Source organism: Coregonus clupeaformis, chromosome 1, assembly GCF_020615455.1.
Source record: "Coregonus clupeaformis isolate EN_2021a chromosome 1, ASM2061545v1, whole genome shotgun sequence".
Lineage (NCBI taxonomy): Eukaryota > Metazoa > Chordata > Actinopteri > Salmoniformes > Salmonidae > Coregonus > Coregonus clupeaformis.
Window position 1 is genome coordinate 93,039,530 of NC_059192.1, and position 20,301 is coordinate 93,059,830.

General features: G+C 43.0%; 1 protein-coding gene across 1 annotated transcript in view; it reads left to right on the forward strand.

The window, feature by feature from the left end:
* The first annotated feature begins 1,309 nt into the window (after positions 1–1,309).
* The window catches only part of LOC123491965 (protein unc-13 homolog B), a 37,134-nt gene continuing 18,142 nt past the window's right edge, over positions 1,310–20,301 (forward strand). The window contains exons 1-11 of the mRNA XM_045223468.1: positions 1,310–1,467; positions 3,091–3,187; positions 3,615–3,758; positions 3,955–4,032; positions 4,191–4,268; positions 5,090–5,116; positions 9,792–9,880; positions 10,384–10,524; positions 14,329–14,452; positions 15,562–15,621; positions 19,489–19,569. Coding sequence (XP_045079403.1) covers positions 1,379–1,467; positions 3,091–3,187; positions 3,615–3,758; positions 3,955–4,032; positions 4,191–4,268; positions 5,090–5,116; positions 9,792–9,880; positions 10,384–10,524; positions 14,329–14,452; positions 15,562–15,621; positions 19,489–19,569 — 1,008 coding nt within the window. The 5' untranslated portion in view covers positions 1,310–1,378. The remainder of the gene's footprint in view (positions 1,468–3,090; positions 3,188–3,614; positions 3,759–3,954; positions 4,033–4,190; positions 4,269–5,089; positions 5,117–9,791; positions 9,881–10,383; positions 10,525–14,328; positions 14,453–15,561; positions 15,622–19,488; positions 19,570–20,301) is intronic.

Genomic DNA, 20,301 nt, shown 5'->3' on the forward strand with positions numbered 1-20,301 from the left:
TTTCAGATCTCTCCTAACCTTCTCTCTATCCCCTGCCTCCCCCACCTTCCCTACTCTCTACCCCTCCCATCTCTCTCTCTACCCCCTCCCCTCTCTCTCTTCCCTCCCTTCTCCCTTCTCTCTCCTCTCCAAGGTCTGTGGTAGTTCATGTGTCCAACTTTGATAGAGCTTACCATGTCATCAGACTGAACTTTCATTATGTACCAAGTCAGCTCTCATTAGACCGTGATGTGTGTGTCCATGAAGGTCATGTCAATACCAGTGTCTGTGTTTACAGGATTCCTGGTCTAGCCTTAGATTACCTGTCTCTGTCAATATCAGGTCAGCTATAGCTTGTCGTGAACCAGACTGACGTGTGACAACGACGTGACTTTAGAGTTATGACAACGTGAGACTAGGTCAGCCATGTTATAGGCCTAGCAGGACTTGTTGTAGAAGGTAAATCCGAGTTCATGGGGAACCTTCCTGGATATATTTCAGGCTTCTTACTTACTGGCTTCCTGGATATATTTCAGGCTTCTTACTTACTGGCTTCCTGGATATATTTCAGGCTTCTTACTTACTGGCTTCCTGGATATATTTCAGGCTTCTTACTTACTGGCTTCCTGGATATATATCAGGATTCTTACTTACTGGCTTCCTGGATATATTTCAGGCTTCTTACTTACTGGCTTCCTGGATATATTTCAGCGGATTCACCTAGTCCTTGTCCTGATTCGCCTCTGTTCTCCCAAAGTGTACACTGGCACACTCCCTGTCATGGATTTCAAAGCATTGGATTGATGTAAGCATTGGCTGGAGGGAGTCTCCACCATCCATGACAGGGAGTGTACAAGTGCACACTTTAGGAGAAGGGTGGAGAATCAGGATGTAACACTAGAGTAGAGTGACTGCCTGTACCCGATGGTCGCTGTCCAGTCTCGTGTGGTGCTGAACTTCAGAATTCAGATTCCATCGCTGTCCGCTTCAGTGGTTCTGGATTTCAGATCTTCCCTATTAGCTTGATTGATTGATTCAGCATTGATTCCATCACTGTCAGCTTCAGTGGTTCTGGATTTCAGATCTTCCCTATTAGCTTGATTGATTGATTCAGCATTGAGCCTTTTACTCCTGTGACATTTACATTTTAGTCATTTAGCAGACGCTCTTATCCAGAGCGACTTACAGGAGCAATTAGGGTTAAGTGCCTTGCTCAAGGGCACATCGACAGATTTTTCATCTAGCGACCTTTCGGTTACTGGCACAATGCTCTTAACCACTAAGCTACCTGCCGCCAACCACATCATATTTGAGTCCAGACATGCATGTTAACATTCTGCCTTTTTCATTTCCCCTGACAGAGCACGATAAGCACCGTCTATGCAAGAGCACAGAGTACATGAACCTTCACTTCAAAGTCAAGTGGTTCCACAATGAGTACGTCCGCGAACTGGCTGCCTTCAAGGACACACCCCCTGAGTATTCTCTGTAAGTAGTGTGCTGCACACACACACAGACACACACAGACACAGACACACACACACACACAGATGAACAAAGATTATGCCCCAAAAACATGCTAACCTCTCACCATTACCAATAACAGGGGAGGTAAACATTATTGGGGAGGTATGATATGTATGCCTCTGTAACTTTCTCACTCATCATTATTCACCATTCATTCATGATTAGCCGTGATCGTGGTACATTCTTTAAAAAAAAATATTTTTAAAGGTTCTTCGGCTGTCCCAATAGTAGAACCCTTTTTGTCATGGAACCCAAAAGGGTTCTACCTGGAACCAAATAGGTTTTTTATTTTATTTTATTAGGATTCCCATTAGCAAACGCCAATGGCGACAGCTAGTCTTACTGGGTTCCGACACATAACAAAATTACAATAAACTATTACAATAAAACATAACAATTTACAATAAAAGGGACTCCAAAATGATACAATACATGATTTAACATTTCTATTGGGCACTACATAATCCCAAACACAACCAAAACAAACTGCAAATGCATCCAACAAGTTTGTAGAGTCACAAGCTTGATGTAGTCATTGTGTGCTAGGAATATGAGGACCAAATACTACACTTTTGACTACATTTAATACACTATAAGTGAATTTGTCAAATACTTATGACACCTTCAAATGGGGGGACTAGATACATAAAGTGCTTTCATTTCTAAACGGTAAAACAGATATGTATGAAAATACCCTCAAATAAAAGGTGACATTCTGTACTGTCGCCTCATATAAAACTTTTGTATAAAGCCAAATAAAATCACTTTCCAAACAAATACACACACCTTACACCACCTGAGTATTCTCTGTAAATACTACAGCACAGTGGAAATAAGCCTTTGTTTTATCCTTGATGATGTCATGTTGTCTCCAACAGGAGCAGCCACATTATTTTAATCAGTAAATAAATACAGTCATGCAATCAACCTTCACAAACACACCATACATGTAGAACTGAGTATTCTCTGGAAGTACTGTAATGTACCCACACAAACACACCATACATGTACAACTGAGTATTCTCTGTAAGTACTGTAATGCACCCACACAAACAAACAAACACCCAAGTTCAGTTTACGTCCTGAATTGACTGAATTGAAATATAGTTTACCCCAATCCTGCCATACATGTTAAACCCCAAAGTGCTTTACAAATCAGCATTTAAAACTAGATAAAAAATTAAAGGAGAGAATGTCATGAGGGTCAGGTAAAAGACAGGTGATTGTATTAAATATGTAAAGATATGGAATACTGCTCTCTCAGACAACCTTGCTAGTGCCCTCTTAGACACACACCTCCCTGTCATTGTTGGTCAAACAGCGTCCAATCCATTACAGAGTGAGTTATGAATGACAGCTCACAGTCCCGCCCACCTGCTGCTGTCATTTAAACACAAAGCACCTTCAGGAGTTAAGGACACACACACACACATACACACACCGCCCACCTTATCACTTTCTCTTGTGACAGATGCCCTTAAACAAGGAGCACAGCAGGGAATACACTTTCAACACACACACACACTTTGGATAGTATGTACAGTACACTCACAGTGTGTGTGTGTGTGTGTGTGTGTCCTCCAGGTGGTTCGAGCCATTTGTCATTCAGTGGCTGTCTGAGAATGAGGATGTTGCCATGGACTTCCTGCACGGAGCTCTAGGGAGCGACAAGAAGCTTGGCGTGAGTACTCACACACACTCTCCTCTTTTCTCACTCACTCACTCTCACTCGTTCACTGTCTGGTAGTCCTCTGTCTCTTCTCAGTGAGGGATGAAGGAATAACAGCAGTGTTGACATACAGCACTCTGCTGCTCTGCTCTGCTCACTCCAATGAAATACTGCACCACTGTGAGATACTAAAGCTCTCTCTCTCTTCTCGCTTTCTCACTCTCTCCCTCTCTTCTCTCTTTCTCAATCTCTCTCCCCCTTCTCTCCCTATCTCTCTCTTTCTACTTCTCTTTCTTTCTTTCTCTCTCTCAATCTATCTCTCTCTCCCCCCTTCTCTTTTTCTCTCTCGCTCAATCTATTTCTCTCCTCTCTTTCTCCCCCTTCTCTTTCTCTCTCTCTCCCTCTTTCTCTGTCTTTCTCTCTCTCGCTCGTTCTCCAGTTCCAGCCAACGTCGGAGCATGTCCTTTTCTCCTGTTCAGTGGTGGATGTGTTCACTCAGCTCAACCAGAGTTTTGAGATCATTAAGAAGCTGGAGTGCCCCAACCCACAGGCCCTGGCTCACTTCATGTGCCGCTTTGCTAAGGTCAGACACTAACCCCTAACCTAAAGTCCCTAGCTGTGTGTGTGTGTGTGTGTGTGTGTGTGTGTGTGTGTGTGTGTGTGTGTTTGTTTGTTTGACCGTGTGTGTGCGTATGTGTGTGTCCAATACTATTTCTAAGAGTGTTTTAATATTGTAACAACTCAATATTGTTCATTCCTTTTCTTGTTTGTTTTTCTAGACCATCAACAAAGTTCTGTTGCAATATGCTGCAATCATAACCAAGGATTTTGGATTGTATCTGAACCAGGAGAAAGTGGTAAGTGTTCTCTGGATGCATATAATGATCTTTCTGCACACACAAAAAGATGGACCAGCCCATCTAGCATTTGGCCAAACTCCCCTATGGCCAGTCTGGTTGTGAATAGTACTATTATATGCTAGATGAATAATACTATGACTGTGTCTCTGTGACAGCCCTGCATTCTCATCAACAACATCCAGCAGCTCAGAGTTCAGCTGGAGAAGATGTTTGAGTCCATGGGAGGCAAACAGGTCTGTAGCAACCCCTTACCTTTATACATACCCCTTACCCTGTCCCCATCCCCTTACCCTGTCCCCATCCCCTTACCCTGTCCCCATCCCCTTACCCTGTCCCCATCCCCTTACCCTGTCCCCATCCCCTTACCCTATCCCCATCCCCTTACCCTGTCCCCATCCCCTTAACCTTTACCCCAACCCCAACTCCATGGGAGGCAAGCAGGTCTGTATCTCTTCTTCACCCCTCATATCCCCATTTTCCCACACCCTCCATGGCCCTAATCCTAGTCCTACCCCATCAGACAATCCTCACCTTCCCCCTAGATCTGTCACCATCCCTGTGAAGACTGATTTTTATTCGCCCACCCTGTTCTGTTTCTCCACTCTTCTAGCTCTTCTCCCTCCATCCTGTCTGGTCTTGTGCGTTCTAGTTTGTTTGTTTTATAAATGTTGTTTTATAAATGTTTGATAAATGTCTGGATGAAAGCCCTTAGTCTGTGTCTTGGGTTTCAGATATTCTAGCATGTCCCCCTCTATCTGTCTGTCTGTCTCTCTGTCTGTCTCTCTCTCTTTCTCTCCCTCTGCCTGTCTGTCTCTCTGTCTGTCTGTCTCTCTGTCTCTCTGCCTGTATGTCTCTCTTTCTGCCTGTCTGTCTTTTTCTCTGACTGTCTCTGTGTTGGTCTCTCTCTGCCTGTCTGTCTGTCTAATCCTGAGAATATAGCAAACGTTTTCTGTTATGTGCATGCTGTCTCTTTCCTCTTTCTAACGTTTTAAATGCCTTGAGTTTTGTCTTCTGTGGTCTTGTGTTTCCCCATTCTACTCTGCTCTCTCTCAAGGAGGAGGGGGCTGTGTCCTTTTGCAAGGTGTGTAGTATAGGACTCCTACCACCTACCATCCTAACCACCCTTTACTAAACATAGGACTCCTACCACCTACCATCCTAACCACCCTTTACTAAACATAGGACTCCTACCACCTACCATCCTAACCACCCTTTACTAAACATAGGACTCCTACCACCTACCATCCTAACCACCCTTTACTAAACATAGGACTCCTACCACCTACCATCCTAACCACCCTTTACTAAACATAGGACTCCTACCACCTACCATCCTAACCACCCTTTACTAAACATAGGACTCCTACCACCTACCATCCTAACCACCCTTTACTAAACATAGGACTCCTACCACCTACCATCCTAACCACCCTTTACTAAACATAGGACTCCTACCACCTACCATCCTAACCACCCTTTACTAAACATAGGACTCCTACCACCTACCATCCTAACCACCCTTTACTAAACATAGGACTCCTACCACCTACCATCCTAACCACCCTTTACTAAACATAGGACTCCTACCACCTACCATCCTAACCACCCTTTACTAAACATAGGACTCCTACCACCTACCATCCTAACCACCCTTTACTAAACATAGGACTCCTGCCCTCCTTTATTTTTAAATATGTATGTAATCTTTATTAATACAGGTAAGTCAATTAAGAACAGATTCTTAATTACAATGATGACTTGTCCTACCTAACACCCTTTACTAAACAGCCTACCTAACACCCTTTACTAAGCATATAACTTCTACCATCCTACCTAACACTCTTTTGTAAGCATAGAACTCCTACCATCCTACCTAACACTCTTTTCTAAGCATAGTACTCCTACCATCCTACCTAACACTCTTTTCTAAGCATAGTACTCCTACCATCCTACCTAACACTCTTTTGTAAGCATAGAACTCCTACCATCCTACCTAACACTCTTTTCTAAGCATAGTACTCCTACCATCCTACCTAACACTCTTTACTATGCATAGAACTCCTACTATCCTACCTAACACCCTTTACTAAGAATAGAACTCCTACATCCTACCTAACACCCTTTACTAAGAATATAACTCCTACATCCTACCTAACACCCTTTACTAAGAATAGAACTCCTACATCCTACCTAACACTCTTAACTAAACATAGAACTCCCACCATCCCTAATATGCTTTATAACACCCTTTAGGCCTACTAAGGATATGTCTTCCACCATCCTTACCATCTTTCACTTAGAATAGGAGTTCTTACAAATGGTTGTGGTCATGCATTCTGTTTAACCTGATGAAGATCAGGGGGCGGCGCACAATTGGCCCAGCGTCGTCCAGGGTAGGGGAGGGAATGGCCGGCAGGGATGTAGCTCAGTTGGTAGAGCATGGCGTTTGCAACGCCAGGGTTGTGGGTTCGATTCCCACGGGGGGCCAGTATGAAAAAATAAAAAAAATAAAAAATAATGTGTGCACTCACTAACTGTAAGTCGCTCTGGATAACAGCATCTGCTAAATGACTAAAATGTAAATGTAAGATCCTCTGGATGGAAATGGTGGTAATTAGGACCATACAGTGTTAGGGACGTTTTCTATTTTAGCATAGGAGCCGTTAACTATCCCTACCACCATCTACTGAACTATAGTAAATGCATGTACCCCCCCTCACCCCGCACCCCCAACCTATGCTTCTCCCACTCTCAGCAGCACACACACACATACACCCCACCTACGCTCTGACCCTCTCAGCAGCATGTGCCACAGGGCATACGGAATCAGAGCTACCCATCTGTCAGCTAGTCCCCGCGCTCTGTCAGGGAGCAGTATTCATCCACAACACACACACACACACAGCCCACATTCTGTCACTAAGGATAATGGTTCCAACCCACCCGGTCCCACCATTTTTAGCCTGGTGCCTTTTTTCCTGGCTCATTTAGTGGAGTCGTCAGTGTCCCTCAGCCTGCAGCCTGGAGTCAGGGTCTTTTTGATTGCCTCTCTTTGGTCCCCAAGCTGAAGCTACAAAATGCTCCAGACAGGATTTCACAGAAACTCTGATGAGCTTCTCAAACGCTTACAAAACTCCCCAGCTTTGCTCTCTCTCTCTAAAGGAACGGTTCTGTTAATGAGGCGTCTGAACAGATAGAGTGCGTCCCAAATGGCACCCTATTCCCTATTTAGTGTACTACGTTTGAGAAAGTAGTGCTCTATAGAAGTAATGCACTATATAGGGAAAAGGGTGCCATTCAGGACACAGACATAGGCATGTCTGACTGAAAGGAAATGCTTTAGTTGGTTTGGCTGCAGCTGCTTGCATTAGACGTTTGACAGGTGATTTATTTAGGCGAATTGAGTGACAGGGATGTTGCATTATTCAGGAGAAACATACAATAGTAATTACAACCTGATAACGCTATAAACTACCTTGTCATTCAGGCATTAGACAGCTATTCCTAATGATCTCTAAACATAATGGATAATGCAGATTGATGAACTAAATGTTTTTTTTCCATTTAGGCAGACCTCAGCACAAAAACACATTACTGGCTAACTGGCAGTGAAAGTGTTCCCAACGCAATTAGCAAACTGAAAGCCACGGCAATTACACAGACCAATATGCTATCCTAGAATTTGAAATAACACATATTTCAGGCTCTACATATCATAGAATTAGAAATAATAAATCCGTCATTTCATAGGATTTGAAATAATAGATCAACATCAACTTCTGCAAGGCTGAGACAGAGACGTGAGAGAGAGTGGATCTCCTCTCCACTCAGAGGGTGAAGATAATATAGCTCTTATGATGCATACAGAAAACATTCAAACAAGTGTTTCCATTATTTTGGCAGATCCCTGTATGTGCATGCTATGGTCAATAATACTGACAAACCGTATGTAAACACGTCAGTCTCTGAAACATGCTCAGGATAACAGCTTGATCACTGTGTAATGGCTTCTATAATGGCCTGCTATACACAACACCTGTCTCGACAAGCCATCCACCATCAGAACGAGATAGGATTAGAGAGCTGGTCTGTGGCTGCATGACTCTTATCTAACCTAAAGTGATGATCTGTCACACACACACACACACACAAACACACACACACACACACACACACAGGCTTAATGTGATGACCTGTCATGCATATGGAGCAGCTAGCTTTTGTCACACATCTATCTCAGGGACCAGGCCTGAAACAGCTCCCACTCTCCAATACACACACACACACACACAGCAGAAACACACACAACACAAGCACACACAACACACACACACAGACTTCTGTGTGCAGAATAAGTGGCAATGTTACTGGTGAATTGTAGGATCTATAGAGTAGACTTAAACACATCAATGAGCAGGCCACTCAGAAAGTCTTTAGTCATTCTAAATGATGCTGTCTGCCCCTCTGTTCTCTTTTCAGTCCTCCCTGGAGTACACAGACAGGCCCTATAGATGTTACGTCCCAAATTACACCCTATTCCTTACATACAGTAGTGCACTACTTTTGACCAGGGCCCATAGTGCACTGTATAGGGAACAGGGTGCTATTTGGGACGCATCCAGTGTCCTCTCCTCCTGACATGGTACTGCAGAGGCATCCAGTGATGGGGGGACTGTGAGCCAGACACAACATGTGCTTAGCGTACTAAACATCTACTTGACTGACTATCAGTGAGTTGAGGTGGGAGCCTGGGTCCTGTGAGCTGACTGAGTGACAAAGGGACCATCACACACAGATAGATTAGATCTCCCCTTTAAAACACATTTAGAGGGTTGGGGATCTATCTGTCTCTGCCAAACCCTCTTGCCCTAAAACACCTTTAGGTTGCATCCCAAATGGCACCCTGTTCTCTACATAGTGCATTACTTTTGACCAGAGCCACTATATAGGAAATAGGGTGCCATTTGGTACATACACTTAGAGTGGCTGTTGACCCCCTCCATGGCACACCCCTACTCTCACCCCCATCCTATCCACCCATCCCTCCCTGGTTTATCCAGTCTGAACTCTGTCCCCCTATATGCCAGAGAGGCTGACATAGGTCGCATCCCAAATGGAACCCTATTCCCTTTATAGTGGACTACTTTTAATCAGAGCCCTATGGTCCCTAGTCAAAATTAGTGCACTATATAGGGAATAGGGTGCCATTTGGGACACTGACATATTGTTGTAGTGAAGTAATGATGTATTGGCATAGGGTCAGGTTCAGGGTTGAGATAAGAATAACTCAGACCCTGACATAAATCATTCATTGATGTCAATGAGAGACTCAACATGTAAAAATGTTTGAGTTATGGGATCAAGTCAGATGTCAAGTCAGAATGCCGCCCATAGTAATGTAGTATGTAGAGATATAGTCTGTTTCCCAAATAGTATCCTATTCTTTACAGTGCACTACTTTTGACCAGAGCCATATGGGCCCTGGGCACCCTATTCCCTATTTAGTGCAATACTTTTTAACATTTGACCAGGGCTCGCGTAGGGCTATGGTCAAATGTAGTGCACTATATAGGGAATAGGGTGCCATTTCAGACGCAGCCCCTGTGAGTCAAAAAGTTGAGTTATGTGCGCAGATCTCAAGTGAAAATAAGGCCCATAGTGATGCAGAGATATCGAGATGTATGATGTTAGTGATATAATGCTGTATTGATGTAGCAGCTAATGATAGGGCATCTCCCTGCCTGTTGCTGTTGCAGCTGGATGCTGAGGCCAGTGAACTACTGAAGGAACTGCAGAACAAACTCAACACCGTGCTGGATGAGCTCAGTGCAGTCTTCGGCTCCAGGTGTGTGTGGGGGGGGTGGGGTTCTGTGTGTGTGTGTGTGTGTGTGTCTGTGTGTGTGTTTTTGTGGCTGTTTCTGTTACTGTGTGTGTCTGTGGTCTGTGTGTGTCTGTGGTCTGTGTGTATCTGTGGTCTGTGTGTATCTGTGGTCTGTGTGTGTCTGTGGTCTGTGTGTATCTGTGGTATGTGTGTGTCTGTGGTCTGTGTGTATCTGTGGTCTGTGTGTGTCTGTGGTCTGTGTGTATCTGTGGTCTGTGTGTATCTGTGGTCTGTGTGTATCTGTGGTCTGTGTGTATCTGTGGTCTGTGTGTATCTGTGGTCTGTGTGTGTCTGTGGTCTGTGTGTCTGTGTGTATCTGTGGTCTGTGTGTGTCTGTGGTCTGTGTGTGTCTGTGGTCTGTGTGTATCTGTGGTCTGTGTGTATCTGTGGTCTGTGTGTATCTGTGGTCTGTGTGTATCTGTGGTCTGTGTGTATCTGTGCTAACCATGTGTTATTTCCCTGTCCAGTTTCAAGCCGGTGATTGAGGACTGTGTAAAACAGATGAACCAGGAGTTAGTCCAGATGAAGGGGAGTGCTGCAGGGAAGAGCAACGCTGCCATGGATGCTGAGACCGTCCTCAGACCACTCATGGACCTCCTGGATAAAAAGTAGGTCCCTATATGCATATTATCAGCTGGCTTAGAGGTTAGTAACCAGTAGCCTATCCATGGATCTCCTGGATAAAAAGTAGGTTTCTGTTTACACCCTTGAGTTAATATTGTAACCAGTTAGCCAAGAAGTGAGAGGGTGGGTTAGTAACCCGTTAGTTGAGAGGTTAGTAAACCCTCATGCAACTCCTGGATAAAAAGTAGCTGTTTGTTTTCACCATGGAGTTACTGAGGATTTATATTGTGAGACTCAGTAGGTGTCTGAATGCATGTGGCAGTTATCCTAGTGGTTGGAGCTTTGGGTTAGTTAACCAGTTAGCCTAGAGGTTGGAGCTTTGGGTTAGTTAACCAGTTATCCTAGTGGTTGGAGCTTTGGGTTAGTTAACCAGTTAGCCTAGAGGTTGGAGCTTTGGGTTAGTTAACCAGTTATCCTAGAGGTTGGAGCTTTGGGTTAGTTAACCAGTTATCCTAGAGGTTGGAGCTTTGGGTTAGTTAACCACTTATCCTAGAGGTTGGAGCTTTGGGTTAGTTAACCAGTTAGCCTAGAGGTTGGAGCTTTGGGTTAGTTAACCAGTTATCCTAGAGGTTGGAGCTTTGGGTTAGTTAACCAGTTATCCTAGAGGTTGGAGCTTTGGGTTAGTTAACCAGTTATCCTAGAGGTCGGAGCTTTGGGTTAGTTAAGCAGTTATCCTAGAGGTCGGAGCTAGAGGTCTGCATGGAACTGATGTATTCATCCCTCTCCCTCTCCCGCTCCCACCCACACCCGCTGGCTTTCTGTCTGACTCCCACCTGCTAGAGCAAGAACTGGTCCCAAACCCAACCGCAGTCCTGCAATGTTATTTTAGGCATAGGCCTATGTGACGACGCAGCTCACTTGCCAGCAGCCATGGTCGCAGCCATTTTGAAACCTATAGGCAATATCAAAATGTGCAAAAATAACTGAACATATAGGTTCATGGTTGTGGGAAGATGGGAGGGGGGGTTGCGGGGGGTCGGGGGATTTCTCTCCCTGCTCTGTGATTTCTGAGTGTGTGAATAATGCAACAAAGATGTGTTTATAATACAGTAGGTAGGGTAAAGCATACCAAGCAGAAAGACAACCGTTTCCAAATATACTGCGGGACAAACAAAAATAATTGAATCTGACCGCCCGCTCCCAACCGCAGCATGAAAAATGCAGACCGCCCCGCAATGATCTCTGTCAGGACACAATCTCTGATCTCTGTCAGGACACAATCTCTGATCTCTGTCAGGACACAATCTCTGATCTCTGTCAGGACACAATCTCTGATCTCTGTCAGGACACAATCTCTGATCTCTGTCAGGACACAATCTCTGATCTCTGTCAGGACACAATCTCTGATCTCTGTCAGGACACAATCTCTGATCTCTGTCAGGACACAATCTCTGATCTCTGATCTCTGCAGCCCTCTAGTTGCAGCCTTGGGTTAGGTAACCAGTTAACCAGTTAGCCTAGTACAGGGTTCCCCAACTGGCGGTCCACAAGCCAAGTTTTCTGAGCAAATAAAATTATAATAATTATTATTATAATTGTGGAAATCTGTTCCAAAGTATTCCCATGCATAATATATATTCCCACTCATAATAGAGATACACCAACATAAAGTGTCTTAATAGGGTGTTGGGCCACCACGAGCCGGAACAACTTCAATGCACCTTGGCATAGATTCTACACGTGTCTGGAACTCTATTGGAGGGATGCGACACCATTCTTCCACTGGAAATTCCATCATTTGGTGTTTTGTCGATGGCGCCGCTCCAGAATCTCCCATAAGTGTTCAATTGGGTTGTGATCTGATGACTGAGACGGCCATGGCATATGGTTTACATCGTTTTCATGCTCATCAAACTAATCAGTGACCACTCGTGTCCTTTGGATGGGGGCATTGTCATATTATGGGGGCAAAGCCATAGTAGCCAAAATAATGGCCAGCCCAGAATTTATATACATGACCCCTAAGCATGATGGGATGTTAATTGCTTAATTAACTCTGGAACCACACCTGTGTGGCATCACATGCTTTCAATATACTTTATATCCCTCATTTACTCAAGTGTTTCCATTATTTTGGCAGTTACCTGTATATGTGATTGTATACAAATGTAAGCAAGGTTTGAAATGTATTATGTTTTAGTCAAATATTATATCTGTTTGGGATTATTGCTGTCAATTTGCCATCTACAAATGATTTGTAATAATGTTACGGCCTCCTGACCATCAGCTCAAGAAACAATCGGCCTGCGGCTGAATCAAGTTGATGATCCCTGTCCTAGCAGTTCTAGAGTAGGTCCCATGCTGTGTAAAGGCAGGATGATATGGCTCTATTCCACATCAGAATAATCAGTCTGGAGGTGTTTTGGATACACTGGATTCAATATCAATACTGATGTAACCACTCCCCCTGCAGTAAAGAAACACACACACAAAAAACACAAACACACACACACAAACATACACACACAAACATACACACACACATGCGCACTGAAAAACATGTCAGTGTTTTTCTGTGTGTGTACATGCGTCTGTGTTTGTTCTTTGTGTTAATTTGTGTTTTCTATAGGGTAGGTGTTTCTCAGTGTGTTTAGGTGTGTGTGTGTGTGTGTGTGTGTGCGTGTATGAGTGCCTGTGTGCCTTTGTGTGTTTGTTATTGGTGTAGGTGTTTCTCTACTTCAGAGTGGTAACATCCATATTGATATTCAATCCAGTATTCACCAGGGAGCTGTATGTATTTCAACATTATCTTGTAGGCCATCTTCTCTACTCTGGCATCCACCCCTGAAAGAGTGTGTGTGTGTGTGTGTGGTGTGTGTTTGCTTGTATGTGTGTGTGTGTGTGTGTGTGTGTGTGTGTGTGTGTGTGTGTGTGTAAGCTGTGATTCTCTCTCAGACACTCACAGCAACATCGAGGCCAGTGGGGTATTACAGTAGAATCCTCTTAATACTATGCAAAAACTAAATCCTTTCTCCTATCTCCTTAGCCAAGGTTTTCCATTCACTGAGATTATAATGTAAAGCTGATGCATTTATTCCACATATCATGGCTTTTTGAACTTCACACGTGATTGTGTTTGTCCATGTTTGATCCTGTTGTCTTCCTATAGGCCCTGTGGCTTGACGTATGTGGCGTGTAACGTTTGAACGTGTTAAAGGGACATTTCACTCATACATTAAAGTTTGTCAGATGTTTTCAGACTTCTAAAGTAGTCTAACGTTTAGATGAAACCATGTCCCACAACATCAGTTGTGGAAATTCAGCTATATGCCTCAATCACAAATTTAAAAAAAAGATAAGCACTGTCTAATTCCCTGGTTTTCCTGGTTTATTCTATGCTTATCTTTGGGGTGGATCTACACAACTGATGTCGTGGGACGGGGTTTCATCTTGGCATTAGACTACTTTAGAGGTCTCAAAACATCTCAAAAACGTTGATTTGAAAGTCTAATGTCCCTTTAACTTGATTGTGTTTCTGCTGTGGTTTTAGATCTGACTTTGACTGTTGGCTTTGCTCTGTTCTGCTCTGCTCTGTCTCTGTTCTGCTCTGTCTCTGTTTCTGTTCTGTCTCTGCTCTGTCTCTACTCTGTCTCTGTTTCTGCTCTGTCTCTGCTCTGTCTCTGCTCTGTCTCTGCTCTGTCTCTGCTCTGTCTCTGCTCTGTTTCTGTTCTGTCTCTGCTCTGTCTCTGTTCTGTCTCTGCTCTGCTCTGTCTCTGCTCTGCTCTGTCTCTGCTCTGCTCTGTCTCTGCTCTGTCTCTGCTCTGCTCTGCTCTGTCTCTGCTCTGCAGTTTGATTTTATTCGCAAAGATCTGTGAGAAGACGGTGTTGAAACGAGTCCTGAAGGAACTGTGGAAGATCGTCCTCAACACCATTGAGAGAATGATAGTCTTACCACCTCTCAATGACCAGAATGTGAGATGTTATGTTATATACACCAAAACACACACACACACACACACACACACACACACACACACACACACACACACACACACACACACACACACAGACATACAACACCAACAACACCATGGAGAGACAGATAGACCACTGTAAGCCATGAATCTATTCTAACCATGATGGCAGTACCTCTTACACTAGAGCAGAAGTAGGTTGCCATGGTTCTGGAGTGCTACAGGTACTGCACTGTTTACTTGCCCCCAACAGGCACCAAATGAGATAATTGGCCAATATCAGAGCTGGGCTAAATTCCACCTACTTTACCTGGTCTCCCAGGACTGAAGCAAAAAACTATCTAACAGAGAAATCAGTACAGTGCAGTATCTGCAACATTTCAGGACCAGCGTTGCCTACCTCTCTACCTCTGGCTGAAATGTCCTCTAGGCTGTATATACACACACACACACACACACACAAACACACACAAATATGTACAAAACACAGACACACCATAGAGGATAAGATGGTGTCTCCTTTTCTCTTTGTGTGTCAGTCATGCAGGAAATGTTAGTTAAGCCTGGATAGAGGAATGAAAAGCCAAAACCTGCTTTTCTAACCAACAGGCAACACTGACCAGGCTGACAACACCCAGAAGGGATGTTCTCAAACACACACACACACAGTCTTGTATAACTAACCTTTTGGGGACACAATTCTGTCCTGATCAAAATCCTATTTTCCCTAACCCCTAACCCTAACCTAACCCTAACCTTTACCCCAAAACCTAACCTTAACCCTAACCCTAAACCTAATTCTAACCCTAACACTAACACTAATTCTAACCTTAACCCTAAACCCCCTAGAAATAGCATTTTACCTTTTGGGGACTAACAAAATGTCCCCAGTTGGTCCCAAAAAAAACGTTTACTATTCTTGGGGAGACTTCTGGTCCCCACAAGTATAGTGAAACACGTCCATAGACACACACACACAAACAACAAAAAACGATTTCCTTTACTGTACCACCTTCGTGTTTCCTTTCACATTATATTCAGTATGTAAAGGCTTCAAAGGTGTATATATACAATATAACCCTGTCTGTCTGTCTTTTCTCCTCACAGCAAGGAGCCCAGATGATTTTCAGTGCTGCCAAGGACCTGGGACAGCTATCCAAACTCAAGGTAGGTCTGGGGCGTTCATGACACCTTACACACCATGAGTGTGTGTGTGTGCGTGCATTTGAGTGTGTGTGTGTGTGTGTGTGTGTGTGTGTGTGTGTGTGTGTGTGTGTGTGTGTGTGTGTGTGTGTGTGTGTGTGTGTGTGTGTGTGTGTGTGTGTGTGTGTGTGTGTGTGTGTGTGTGTGTGAGAGAGAGATAAAAACAGAGTTGAATAGGCACTACTGGGTGATCTGAAAAGTCAAAGTCAATCAATCAATACTATAATAATACTTTTAGCAAAAATGTTTATTTTCAATTTACAATCTGTAGAAACAATGAGAATAGAAGGGTTCAGAACTTTTGTGAAACATCACAGTACAGTTGAAAAATATATGGCAAATAGAAATCCAATATGGATGGTGTTAAGAGATAGATGGGATGTGTTGAATGGAGTTGAAGGATGGGACTAACAACAACTAATAACAACAAGATAACTAATGTAAAGCATACTGTGTCCATAATAAGGATATAGGTTATAGGTAGAGAGCTTTTGTGAAAGAGCACAGTTAGAAAGATATGGCATATAGAAGAAAACCGGATGGACATCATGAAAATGATCGGAGAGGTTGAGGGTAGAGGAAATTCAGGAGTAAAAACAAACAAAATAGAATTATTGTAAAATTGACTGTGTCCATAAAATGTATATAGTATGTATAAGCTGGAAGTAGAGGCCTAAGCATTGTTGTTCGCTAGTTTACTCCAATTAGGGAAGGGGTGGTAGGGTTGGAAAGTAATAAAAAAGGATATGTGCATATACAGTTGAAGTCGGAAGTTTACATACACTTAGGTTGGAGTCATTAAAACTAGTTTTTCAACCACTACACAAATGTCTTGTTAACAAACTATAGTTTGTTAGTTAGGACTACTTTGTACATGACACAAGTAATTTTTCCAACAATTCTTTACAGACAGATTATTTCACTTAGAATTCACTGTATCACAATTCCAGTGGGTCAGAAGTTTACATACACTAAGTTGACAGTGCCTTTAAACAGCTTGGAAAATTCCAGAAAATGATGTCATGGCTTTAGAAGCTTCTGATAGGCTAATTGACATCATTTGAGTCAATTGGTGGTGTACCTGTGGATGTATTTCAAGGCCTACCTTCAAGCTCAGTGCCTCTTTGCTTGACATCATGGGAAAATCAAAATAAATCAGCCAAGACCTCAGAAAAATAATTGTAGACCTCCACAAGTCTGGTTCATCCTTGGGAGCAATTTCCAAATGCCTGAAGGTACCACGTTCATCTGTACAAACAATAGTACGCAAGTATAAACACCATGGGACCACGCAGCCGTCATAACGCTCAGGAAGGAGACGCATTCTGTCTCCTAGAGATGAACGTACTTTGGTGCGAAAAGTGCAAATCAATCCCAGAACAACAGCAAAGGACCTTGTGAAAATGCTGGAGGAAACAGGTACAAAAGTATCTGTATCCATAGTAAAACGAGTCCTATATCGACATAACCTGAAAGGCCGCTCAGCAAGGAAGAAGCCACTGCTCCAAAACTGCCATAAAAAAGCCAGAATATGGTTTGCAACTGCACATGGGGACAAAGACATCAGTCAGGAAGTTCAAGCATGGTCGCAAATGGGTCTTCCAAATGGACAATGACCCCAAGCATACTTCCAAAGTTGTGACAAAATGGCTTAAGGACAACAAAGTCAAGGTATTGGAGTGGCCATCACAAAGCTCTGACCTCAATCCTATAGAACATTTGTGGGCAGAACTGAAAAAGTGTGTGCGAGCAAGGAGGCCTACAAACCTGACTCAGTTACACCAGCTCTGTCAGGAGGAATGGGCCAAAATTCACCCAACTTACTGTGGGAAGCTTGTGGAAGGCTACCCGAAACGTTTGACCCAAGTTAAACAATTGAAAGGCAATGCTACCAAATACTAATTGAGTGTATGTAAACTTCTGACCCACTGGGAATGTGATGAAAGAAATAAAAGCTGAAATAAATTATTCTCTCGACTATTATTCTGACATTTCACATTCTTAAAATAAAGTGGTGATCCTAACTGACCTAAGACAGGGAATTTTTACTAGGATTAAATGTCAGGAATTGTGAAAAACTGAGTTTAAATGTATTTGGCTAAGGTGTATGTAAACTTCCGACTTCAACTGTATATGTATGTATATGTATTTATATGTATGAGTATGTATATGTATATGTGTATATATACATTCCTTCCAGTTCTCTGCTGCCAATGACTGGAACGAATTGCAAAAATCTCTGAAGCTGGAGACTCTTATCTCCCTCACTAACTTTAAGCATCAGTTGTCAGAGCACCTTACCGATCACTGCACCTGTACACAGCCCATCTGAAATTAGCCCACCCAACTACCTCATCCCTATATTGTTATTTATTTTGCTCTTTTGCACCCCAGTATCTCTATTTGCACATAATCTCTTGCACATCTAGCATTCCAGTGTTAATACTAATTGTAATTATTTTGCACTATAGCCTATTTATTGCCTTACCTCCATAACTTGCTACATTTGCACACACTGTATATATATTTTCTGTTGTATTTTTTTTGACTTTATGTTTTTTTACCCCATATGTAACTCTGTGCTGTTGTTTTTATCGCACTGCTTTGCTTTGTCTTGGCCAGGTCGCAGTTGTAAATGAGAACTTGTTCTCAACTGGCTTACCTGGTTAAATAAAGGTGAAAAAAAAAAAAAAAAAACTTTTTTATATATATAAATGCGAGATGAAAAACGTATGGGAGATTAGAAGTGATGCAGACAATTACATTGATGGAAGTTACAATCTATCTGCAATATTAAAGCTGATCTACCCCCTAAAGAAAAAAATCAACGTACATCCTCCAGAGCAGTAGATCTGTGTTAGTTGGTTAGTTCCCATAGTGATTACATCCAGATTGAGGTAATCTCTGCTAAGCCAGCCCACTCCTCTCCTACACTAGTCATGCAACTTCACTTCATGCTATAAACCCATGACTAAACAGGCCAAGTGTTCATCATATTATGTAATCGTGGTTGCTTTCCAATCCGTCTGTAACACAGTTGAACTGTTTTTAATGTTAGATAAAGTCCCTTTATCTCTGCTCCTAAGTAAAAGATCTTCCCACAGTTACAATCTTTGATCACAGTCGCTCTTCTCATTTCATGTTCCAAGAGGCACAGCAGAAAGATAGGGAGACAGCATTGTGTCTGTAATGCACCATGATTGAGGAGCAATTTGCAAGCAACTGTACTGTCGCTGTCTGTACTGTTTTGCTGTATTCTCCTGCTGAATCAAATAATCTGATCTCACAATGTGTTTACCATCTCAGGAACCACATTAATAATACACTGTAAAGGGGTTGCCATGAATTTGACAGTAGCTTACAGGCAGCTCGGTGGCCAGTAAAATTAAGTATTTTATATTACAGTATGCCTCAAAATATGTTAATGAGCAAGAAACAACAATACCATGTACCCACTAGTGGTCAAAATGTTTTTGGCGCTCCAAAGATATGGTACGGTACTGTATTCTCGGTGGAATTACAGTACCATTTTAAATATAGCAATTTTCCCACAGTGCTCCATAATTTACAGTATGCTGCAGAAACATATTTTTGTTTTACTGTTGATAATTCCTAAAATGAATGTATAAATTACAGTTTTCCATGACAGTGTACATAGCAATCTTATCATATGCGAACATCTGAAATGTAATCTGGCTGTGTGTGTGTGTGTGTGTGTGTGTGTGTGTGTGTGTGTGTGTGTGTGTGTATGTGTGTGTGTATCCTCTCCAAGAAGAATGTTATGGAAACATGTATTAATGAATTGCTCTCTTTCTGTTCTCTCCTCTGTAGGACCATGTGATCAGAGAGGAAGCCCGTAGCCTGACACCAAGACAGTGTGCAGCCATGGACCTTGTCCTTCCCACCATCAAGGTAATGGAGAGATCTCGCTCTGTCTATCCATCCCTCTCTCCCCCCCTCCATCTGTCTCTCCCTCCATCCGTCTCGCCCACCATCCCTCTCTCTTTCCGTCTATCCCTCTCTTCCTCCATCCCTCCCATCCCTCCATCCCTTCCTCTCTCAATCCATCCGTGCCTCCTACATCCCTCCCTCCCTTTCACCTTCCATCCCTACCCTCATTCCTTTCTCCCTCTAACCATCCCTGCCTACCTTTCTCCGTCCCTGAATAGAAATGTTGTGGAAAGAGAGATGGACAGGGTTTTAACAGGGTAGTAGGGTTGTAATGAGAGTTTACCTAAAGGATAGTTGTAGAGTGGTGGCTGTTTTAACAGGGTAGTAGGGTTGTATTGAAAGTTTACCTAAAGGATAGTTGTAGAGCAGTGGCGGTCAGTGCTGTTTAAGATGAGGGAGGACGATTTTCTTTCATGAGCATGGCCTTATTTCTATTACAGCATATTGGATGACTCATTCATATTCCATTCACCCAGTTCAATTTACAGCGATAGGTTTACGCTACTACATGATACTCGAAGTTTCCCTATACCCATCACTAGCCTATGAGTGAAAGTTTAAACGCTGGTGCAAACAGGTCGAGAGATTTGAGGTGACAGACAGTCACATTCAATACCGCCTTGCACACCCTTGCCTGCATCTATCTGATATAGGGTGTAATCAATAGTCCAACAGTTGCAAACGAGAGTTTCA